General features: G+C 48.0%; 1 protein-coding gene across 2 annotated transcripts in view; it reads right to left on the bottom strand.

Moving 5' to 3' along the window:
* The window catches only part of GRHL1 (grainyhead like transcription factor 1), a 25446-nt gene extending 22810 nt beyond the window's left edge, over positions 1 to 2636 (bottom strand). For both annotated transcript variants that reach the window (XM_069975721.1, XM_069975722.1), the window contains exon 1: positions 2502 to 2636. In XM_069975721.1, the coding sequence (XP_069831822.1) occupies positions 2502 to 2521 (20 nt within the window). In that variant the 5' untranslated portion in view covers positions 2522 to 2636. The remainder of the gene's footprint in view (positions 1 to 2501) is intronic.
* Positions 2637 to 10652: the final 8016 nt, after the last annotated feature.

Raw genomic sequence — 10652 nt, 5'->3', positions numbered from 1 at the left:
AACAAATATATTTTTTTTATCAAAAAAAACTGTTAAAATGATAAAGTTACAATAAAAAAACTGTATGGAACAATAAAAACAAGTGACAGTTGATATTTTGTTTTTTTTGTTTGTTTACATAAACAAATTTTTATTTTGTAAATATTTCGTCATTTACGAAACAAAAAAAATATTTGTTTTCTCCGCAGTTGTTTTATTGTTATGTAGATTTTGCCGCCATGGCTAGAATCATGATTTATCATCTTTAGCAGCAACCTGCTGAGTCTATATCCTGGACCATGAGTGACTCATGAAATAGGCAGGGAATAGAAGTAGAAGGGGAGGGGGGACTTAACACTTTTATAGAAGCCTTTGGTTTTAGGAAAACTAGGAGCCACCTCCGCACCATCAGATTCTTCACTAGAAAGAAGCAAAAACGCAATTGAAGGTAGAACTAGTTCGGAATAAAATAAAGAGACACCTCTGGAGTCTGCGTTTGTATCAGTTTCTACGGATTTGGGGGACTAAGAAGTGATGGCAGACACTAATTGTTCCACCACTATTCTTCTATGACCAACGCCTTGTAGGGCTCAGGTTTCATCCAACTGTATCAACCTTGAAGACACTTTCACAAGGGGAAGGGGATCCTGCGTCTCTGATCTACAGATATGGGACATGCAGCCGAGTCACCACAACGTAACACATCACCAATGTAGCACGCATGTCATGTAAGTGAGCACACAGAAGTATGTAACCTGTTATACCTCAATATAGCAGGTGGTTATATGGGGTTTTACACAGGACTGCAGGGGAATTGACCTTAACACAGAGATATCCCAATGTACAACAAGAAGAAAGGCTGTAAAGGAGTTTCCTTTTATAGGGAATTCACCAGTAATCTTTGCTTTACTACAGGTGCCAGGTATATGACAGGAGCTAAAGTGTGCACATAGTATACTAGAGAGGTTGCACACAGGGCTATGTATATAGGACAAATGTGTGTGTGTATATACTGTATGTGTGTGGGGTGTAGTGTCAGAAAAGAGTTTGCTTCCAGTACAGTTTGAAATATATGGGCCATACCCAGGGGCGGATTAACGTTACCATAGGCCCCGGGCTGTTCACCAAGCCTGGGCCCCCCCACCCCACTGTAACTATGGCGGCACTAGCCTGGCGTTCATAGTACAGGACAGATAATGTCATGATGTCCTGATTTGTGCAAAATTGCCATAAAAAAACGGTGATCTTTTGCAAATCATGGCGGAAGTGTAGCCAGGAGACAGTACACCACTGAAAGGATAAGTCTTTTTGGGTGGTCATGGGCCCCCCAGGAGCTCAGGGCCCCGGGCTGCCGCCCGAAACGCCCCTATTATAATCCACTACTGGCCATACCTAGATCTTTAGACATATTGCCTCTACCTATAGATCACTGCAACATATTACAGGAGGATATATATTCACAGGTCTTACACTATACAGATGAGAGATTTCTGAGGCACAGCAGCACTGGTGTATGAGGTACAGTAGAGATCTATGGGGCACCGAAGCACTGGTGTATGAGGTACAGTAGAGATCTATGGGGCACCGAAGCACTGGTGTATGGGGTACAGTAGAGATCTATGGGGCACAGCAGCACAACAATGGAGACTATGAGGGCAGGAATAGTAGGACAATATAGGAGACATTAGAGATCTATGGGACACAGAGATATATATGGGGAATAGTAGGACAATAGAGATCTATGGAGAACAGCAGAGATCTATAGTGAAAAAAAATGAAGCAATGTGGGTAATATTAGAGGCGTATGGGGCACAGCATAGGCGTATGGGGCACAGCATAGGCGTATGGGGCACAGCAGGATAACATGGGGCACAGCATAGGTGTATGGGGCACAGCAGGATAACATGGAACACAGCATAGGTGTATGGGGCACAGCATAGGTGTATGGGGCACAGCATAGGTGTATGGGGCACAGCAGGATAACATGGGGCACAGCATAGGTGTATGGGGCACAGCATAGGTGTATGGGGCACAGCATAGGTGTATGGGGCACAGCATAGGTGTATGGGGCACAGCATAGGTGTATGGGGCACAGCATAGGTGTATGGGGCACAGCATAGGTGTATGGGGCACAGCATAGGTGTATGGGGCACAGCATAGGTGTATGGGGCACAGCATAGGTGTATGGGGCACAGCATAGGTGTATGGGGCACAGCAGGATAACATGGGGCACAGCAGGATAACATGGGGGACACCAGGCAGAGGTGTGATCTTAGTCCACAGAATGCAGGGATAGCAGCAGGTATTGATAGCAGCTGGGACTGATAGCAGCTGATCCAGCACTGTAGAGTCCTGCTGTATACAGATCTGCTGCCCCAGCACCTGCGGGACTCCATAGGGCAGCAGCCTGTCAGTGCGGATCGGAGGATGCGGCAGGTGCAGCTGTCCGGGCACGGGGCCGGTATCGGAGGGTGAGTGCCCCGCACAGCTGGCACAGCACTCGGTACGCGCCGATCACTTACTTGTCGTAGTCTTGTGTCATGCTGTCGCCCGTGTCGGTGGAACTGGACTTTCTAGTTCGGACAGATCTGTCGCAGGGGACGGGAGCCCGGGCGCCGCACAAACGGGTTTAGTCGGCTTTTCTCGCTTTTTGAGCTTGGCTGTGATTGAGAGGGAGGTTTACTGACTGCAAAACTTCTGATTGGCTGGCGGCTTCCCCCCTGCTGGGGGCGGGGACACTGCGCTGCGCCCTGATTGGTCGCCGGGACAGGTAGAACGGCGCAAACGTTCCAAAGGGGATCGTGTTTCCTGGAGCCGCTGTCAGAGAGATGGAGCAGAGCCGGGATCCGACAGCTCACCGGACACATCGGAACCGGTTCTGACACACCGGGCATCTCTGCTGGGCGACGGCAGTCACGAAATGATGGCTCACCGGTTACCGGAACCGATACATGGACTATAGCATCAAGGACATCGCCTCTCAGCTGGGCACCGGCATACAGGCATCATATCCCAGCTGGGCACCGGCATACAGGGCATCATATCCCAGCTGGGCACCGGCATACAGGGCATCATATCCCAGCTGGGCACCGGCATACAGGCATCATATCCCAGCTGGGCACCGGCATACAGGCATCATATCCCAGCTGGGCACCGGCATACAGGGCATCATATCCCAGCTGGGCACCGGCATACAGGCATCATATCCCAGCTGGGCACCGGCATACAGGCATCATATCCCAGCTGGGCACCGGCATACAGGGCATCATATCCCAGCTGGGCACCGGCATACAGGGCATCATATCCCAGCTGGGCACCGGCATACAGGGCATCATATCCCAGCTGGGCACCGGCATACAGGGCATCATATCCCAGCTGGGCACCGGCATACAGGGCATCATATCCCAGCTGGGCACCGGCATACAGGGCATCATATCCCAGCTGGGCACCGGCATACAGGCATCATATCCCAGCTGGGCACCGGCATACAGGGCATCATATCCCAGCTGGGCACCGGCATACAGGCATCATATCCCAGCTGGGCACCGGCATACAGGGCATCATATCCCAGCTGGGCACCGGCATACAGGCATCATATCCCAGCTGGGCACCGGCATACAGGGCATCATATCCCAGCTGGGTACCGGCATACAGGGCATCATATCCCAGCTGGGCACCGGCATACAGGGCATCATATCCCAGCTGGGTACCGGCATACAGGGCATCATATCCCAGCTGGGCACCGGCATACAGGGCATCATATCCCAGCTGGGCACCGGCATATAGAGCATCATTACTCAGCTGGGCACCGGCATACAGGGCATCATATCCCAGCTGGGCACCGGCATACAGGCATCATATCCCAGCTGGGCACCGGCATACAGGCATCATATCCCAGCTGGGCACCGGCATACAGGCCATCATATTCCAGCTGGGCACTGGCATTGAGAGACCTGGTCACTGGCAGGGCATCATACTGGCATTAAGAGATGTGGGCACTGTCATACAGGGCATCATATCTCAGCTGGGCACTGGCACCTGGAGACCCAGACGCTGGCAATGAGAAGATCGGATCTCAGATGGACACCTTTATTGAGAAAAAAGGACAATGGCTTTCAGGGCATCATACTGGCACTGGCATTGAGAGACATGGTCACTGGCATACAGGGCATCATATCTCAGCTGGGCACTGGCACTAATATACCTGGACAATGGCATATAAGGCATCATATCTTAGTTGGACACTGGTATTTCAGCAGTGCACCTAGAGATCTGGACACTGGCATACAGGGCATCATATCTCAGCTGGGCACTGGCCCTTAGAGACCCAGACTCTGGCATCCAGGAAATTATATCTCCCCTGGGCACTCTTATTGAGAGGACAGGACATTGGCATTCAGGGCATCATGTCTCAGCTGATTGCTGGCCCTTAGAGATCTGGACACTGGCATTCAAGGCATCATGTCTGAGCTGGATGCTGGCATTAAGATACCTGGGCACTGGCATTCAAAGAACCATACCTCTGCCTGGCACTGGCACCTAGAGATTTGGACACTGGCACTGAGAGAACTTGACTCTGGAATTCAGGACATTGCTTCTCATCTGTCACATAGAGAATGGGACACTGGCCCGCAGGGCATGACATCCCATCTGTCACTCAGAGAACTGAACATTACACTGGCACTGAGACATATGGGCATTAGGAAGTCTTTTATCTGCTGGGTACTCCCACTATGAGATTTAGAGGGGACCTTTGGGGCATAACATCTAATTTGGGCATTTCCACTGACAGATCTGTACACTGGCATTGAGGAATATACAGTCCAGCTAGGTACTGCCAGTCTTAGTGCCATCCAGGGCACCACAGCTCAGCTGGATACAGTTGATTACAGTCATCCTCATCCTGTTGCACCCTATCTCTGAGAGAACTTGTCACTGTAAGAAATGGACACTGGCACATAGAACGAGGCAGGACATAGGTAACATCTATACACTGGCACTGCCAGCTTAGGAACTAAGGCAGTGGCACATACTGAATGACATCTAGACCTGATATAACCACCATCACACAATATATCATACCTATGCAGGAACTACATGTGACACATGGGCACAGCTGTAAGATTGGGAAATGTATAGTCACTGGGGAAGACTGGCACTGAGCCGCATCTTGCAATAGAGCAGGGTCTAGATAGGTTCAACCAAAGGGGGGGGCCTTTGTATTTTTAGTGGTAAATGATCAGGGTATTAGGGGTCACCGTTGTATCTTTTTACTATGTAAGAGAGGAAAGGACAGGGGCTTCACAAAGTAGCGTCAGTGTCACCCAACTTTCCGAAGACTCCTGCATAACCAATAACCCACTTTCTAATAAGGGATAGATTTGATTCTAATGGAGCCACATCACAGAGGGGAGGGGGTTTCCTGACACTGGGGGCGCCTGACTACATGTGCTTCAGGCCGGGCTGGTGCCCGGGCATCACCGTGCCAGCACCGGTCTATTGATGTAAAAAACTTAAAGTGATGCACCTGATGGTACATTCGCTTTAAGCAAAAACGGCATGTGTTTCCTGCCTTAGGCTTGGCTCCCATGTGGTAAACAGGTATAAAACGTATAAAGAGTTATCAAACCTTGTGCAATTGAACAGTGGAGCAGTTACACGTAGCAACAAATCAGATGCCACCTCTAATTTCCACAAAAAGCTGGAATCTGATAGGTTGCTATGGGCAACTGCTCCACTGTTTATTTGCACCAGGTTTGATAAATCTCCCAGTATGGTATATACTTATTTGTGGAACTCAAAGTCGCTCTGAATTAAGATTCGCTTTGTTGCCCATAGCAACCAATCACAGCTATACTTAGGATATACTAAAGGATTATCAGCCGTACTTGGCCGATTCCCATCTGTTCAGGCCGATAATTGTTTAGTGTAATAGAGCATATTGCAAGGTCACAATCAGCCGACATGCACGATGTTGGTTCAGCATATTAAAAGATAACGATGTGTGCAGCCACAGTCTGCTGCGTGGCGTTCCGAGCTACAGGAGCGGTGGCAACAGAACAATGCCGAGGAATGGACGACCCTCCCGTTACCTCTCCCCCCACCCAACTCGCTCTCTGTAAGTGTAAGGGTACTATTACACGGAACGATTATCGTTCCGTGTACTAAAGACAACGATCAGCCGATGATCGTTGTCATCGGCTGATCGTTGATATAAGTTCAGACCTATAATCGTCGGGCGCCGACCGCGCACCACTACGTGTAATAGCGGTGCGCGGCCGGCGCTGACGATTAGCAAAGAAGAATACATACCTAATCCATGGTCCAGGGTTCCTCTTCCTCAGAGCTTCTTACCGGGTCCCGTGCGCTCAGGCTTCTCAACGGCCTGTGTCAGCTGACATGCCCCTCGGCCAATCACAGGCCGGAACTGCCGCAGCCAGTGATTGGCCGAGCGGCCTGTCAGCAGAGACAAGCCGCTGTGAAGCTGAAGTGCGCGGACCTGGGGAGAAGTTAAGAAGAAGAGGAACCCTGGACCATGGATTAGGTATGTATACAGTTTAAACAGAGGCTGCAAGGACATCGGTAACGATGTCCCTGCAGCCCTTGTTTAACGATTATCGGGCCGTGTAATAGGCCAAGTAAACGAGCAACGATCTAGCAGATCGCTGCTCGTTTACAGGTATTATCGGGCCCCCATCCGCCCGTGTAATACCACCCTAATAGCACAGGCAGCAAGTGGGGAACAAGGGGGTAGCGAGCACTGAGCTGACAGGTCGGCACTCGCTTCCTCTGCAACATCGGGCCCTTGTAATACAGCCTTTAGAAAAAACACATCATATAAAGTGCCAAGTGCAAAATAACAACTTAAGGCCCTATTCCACGGAACAAAAATCGGCCGTTATGGACGATAATCGTCCTGTGGAATAGAAGGCAACGATCAGCCCGCTGATTATTGCGTCGTTTGTCTTTCAAACATGTTGGAAGACAAACAACTCATACAGCAACGATCTGCTGCCGTCATTCCGTGGAATAGGTGCAGCGGCAGCAGACGCTGCTGTATGCTATGGGCTATGCTATGCTATGGCACTAATAGCGCTCGTTTGCTTCTGTGAGTCGGCCTGTGGAATAGGGCCTTAACATGGTATAACAAAGCAGCCTTACCATAATGTAGACAATAGTATGTGCTACTCCAAGGGCTGAAGGATGCAGGATAGCTCCTGTAAGGGCCCTATTACACAGCCCGATCATCGTGCGAAAAATCGTTTAAATTTAAACGATAATCATTCTGTGTAATTACAGGTATTACTGGTGTACTATAAGGTCAGCTGCTATAGTAATACACTGCCCCTTTAGCAAGTATATTCTTAAAGGGAACCTGGCATCTTTTTTTATGCTGCCTGAACTATGAAACACCAGGATGGTCCCCGATGGCTTCTCCCCATCCTACTAGCCTTGATTGACACTTTTATCCTTATCCTTAAACTGCCTCAATCAAGGCCGGAGAAGCTGCCAGGGAGCGCCCTGATGGCTCAGGATTCGGGCAGCATGAAAGTGATAACAGGTTCCCTTTAAGTAAATTTAATTCCTTGACTCATCTTCTTCTGTCAGTGCATACAATATTCTGTCCATTTTCTAACTTATTTCAATTACTGGATAATAATTCAGTAATGCCGCTGTTACATCTCCCAAAGGGATGGCCACTGAGAGATGAACCAAGAACATGACAGAGGCATAGGTAACGGCTCAAAGTTCAGGATAAAACCTAAATCTCTTCCTGTACACAACAGTGTATACATCACACAAGTGCAGAAAGGCCTAATGCACATGAGCCTATTACATATAAATAATGCCGCCATATACTGTACATAATAAATAATGCTGCTACCACAGTGTACATACAAATATATGGTTATCAAATAATGCTACTATTCCAGGACCAAATAAAACCACTGCGATGCTACATAATGTACACAAATAAGCCCACCATATAGTGTACATACAAATATACAGTTACCAAATGATATCAGTATACCAGAGACGGACGTTACCGTCATTTGGTGAATAAATATTATCTCCATACTGTTACTGAACAAAAAGGACTATGCAAAAACATATTACCACCGCTATATAAGGCCCTAATATAACAATGACCATTATAACACTCAAGAAGGCGAGAGGCACTATATCAAGTCAATAATATACAATACATGATGCAACTAAAGCAGCAATAAGGATAATACATGAAATATCAAATAAGACCTTAGACACCAAGGTCGAGATTTATCAAACATGGTGTAAAGTGAAACTCAGTTGCCCCTAGCAACCAATCAGATTCCATCTTTCATTTTCCAAGTAGTCTGTGAAAAATGAAAGGTGGAATCTGATTGGTTGCTAGGGGCAACTGAGCCAGTTTCACTTTACACCATGTTTGATAATTCCCCCCCACGTCCCTGAGTAGCAGCCAAGTTTGAAGCAACCCCATATATATCGCTGCTAAGCTGCGGCTTTGTCAGGAGTGGGTGAATAGTGTGAATTGGCCGGTATATACAGTATACTTGATGCTAGATGTCCTAGTAATGGCTGATGTGGCTTTGGGAGACTTGCGGGCACAGCCATAGACTTTAGTTCTGCACACCGGTGTCCTAGAGCCACATCGGCCATTACTAGGACATCTAGCGTCAGGTTGTTGCTGATTTACCACGGGGTACTCAGTAGCACCCCTATTTATTTTTGTCATTGTGCTATTTTAGTCCTTATACCATTACCACCACACATCACTGAATGATGTTACTATACTGTTACTGAATAAGAGCCCCTATACAATGACCAATATTACCCCCCCCCCCATGTTACCCCCATACAGTGACCATATAGTGGCAAACTCACCAATTTGACTCATATGAGTGGGTCTGCTTTGTCATCTTTAGTTCCTCACATTTTCACAGCTCCAGATTCTGCTGATACCCCCATACAGTCAGTGCTTCTCTTGTGCCCCTGTCGGTAATAGCATACCACACAATAATAGTTAGGATATGTTCACACAACGTCCAAAAAAGAGAAACAATGTCCGCTTTTTGTAATTTAAAAGACGTCCGTTATTGCTGCAATTTAATTAACTTCAATGCAATGCATCAAAGTCAATGGAATGGCGGATGTCCAATGCACACAGTGTATAAAATGATGGACGTTGTCTGCGCGGACGTCAAAATAATCATGACAATTTTTTCCGGACGTCTTTTTGCAAACAACGGACATCATTTTTTACTTGTTCACATACAGCTTTTCTTTTTTTCACCGTTTTTACAATTATAATTCAACGGACTTTTCAATTAAAGACACACCCAAAGGGCCAGAGTAAACACGGCGTAATTCCGGGGTAGAGCTCTCCGCCGCGGAATCCCGCCGCGCTCAGTGTCCTGCTTTGAGTGAATGAGAGGGCACGCGCTTATCCACTGCCGCCACTCTCCGCTCAAAGAACTAACATGTTAGTTCTTTGAGTGGAGAGTAGAGGAAGCGGACGAGCACGCGCTCTCCCATTCGCTTAAAGCAGCACACTGAGCGCGGCGGAATTCCGGCGAATTACGCCGTGTTTACCCAGTGTGAACTGGCCCAACGGCTGATTAGTAAACCCAAACTAGAATAATGGACCAACAGCCGTCATTGTACAGGGGGCCAAACAGCTAAAAGATGGACGTCATTTTTTTCTTTTAAAAAATGGAGAGGAAAAAAAGGTGAGAACATAGCCCTATCCTCACCTCACCCTCCCTGAACCCATGATCAGCAGAGACTTTTGTGAGCCATGAATTCTGCACCACAGCCCAAAAAGTACAATGTAGTGATGCCAGGACACTGACATGCAATGCGGGTGGTCCTGGTATCCTGCAGAGTGCAGGCCTAAAGTGCCCTGTGTCCTATTAGACAACAGCGCCCTGCTCTGCCTACAGGTCTAACTCTATCTGCATCCTGTGGACTGGTACAGTTTAAAGTGGTCTTGCCAAGAGATCTGGATTGCTTGCTCCCAATGCCCATTGGTAGCAGTGCCACTTGTGGATCTGGGATAGGTGGGACAAGGGGCTTCAGGTCCCAGTCACAATAGCGACTACTCTGACACCTATAGCTACACCAGAGCTGTGCATGCATACTACTAAGGCAGGTAAAACATGTTAATTTGTACATATATATGCATGTGATATAATCCACTATGTCCCCCCCATTGGTGACACTGAAGGGGGCTGTCAGGCAGGCCCAATGTACATGAGCTTGTCAGCAGGTTCTTCCAGCACAGCCTGAGCTCTAGTTCACTGTCACATCATTTCTACATTCCTACAGATCTAATTGCAAGTTTTTGCATATTCTAAGATTTTACAACCCACCTTGACAGACACCCGTCTGTGCTTAACCAATGCCTTATCACAGCCCAGAGGGAACGGGACATGTTGTTAGCTGCCTCAAATCCCTGCTGGCTCCAGCGAGCATTGTGTCTGTGTACAGTATTAGTAACCCATACAGATTTATGAGGTCACCACTGTGTGAGGGCCACAGGCATCCCCTCAGGGCAAGGTGGTTTGTTTTGGTGACAGTCTTTAACTGGTGCGGCCATCTAACAGCACCGTGTATCCAGCCAGTTGCATTTTGCAGGTCAGTTTTGGTAGAAACCATGGGTACAGATGTAG

This window comes from Dendropsophus ebraccatus, chromosome 6 (genome assembly GCF_027789765.1).
Source record: "Dendropsophus ebraccatus isolate aDenEbr1 chromosome 6, aDenEbr1.pat, whole genome shotgun sequence".
NCBI classification, from domain to species: Eukaryota; Metazoa; Chordata; class Amphibia; order Anura; family Hylidae; genus Dendropsophus; species Dendropsophus ebraccatus.
The sequence above is the reverse complement of the archived record's forward strand: the minus strand, read 5'-3'. Positions and strand labels throughout refer to the sequence as shown.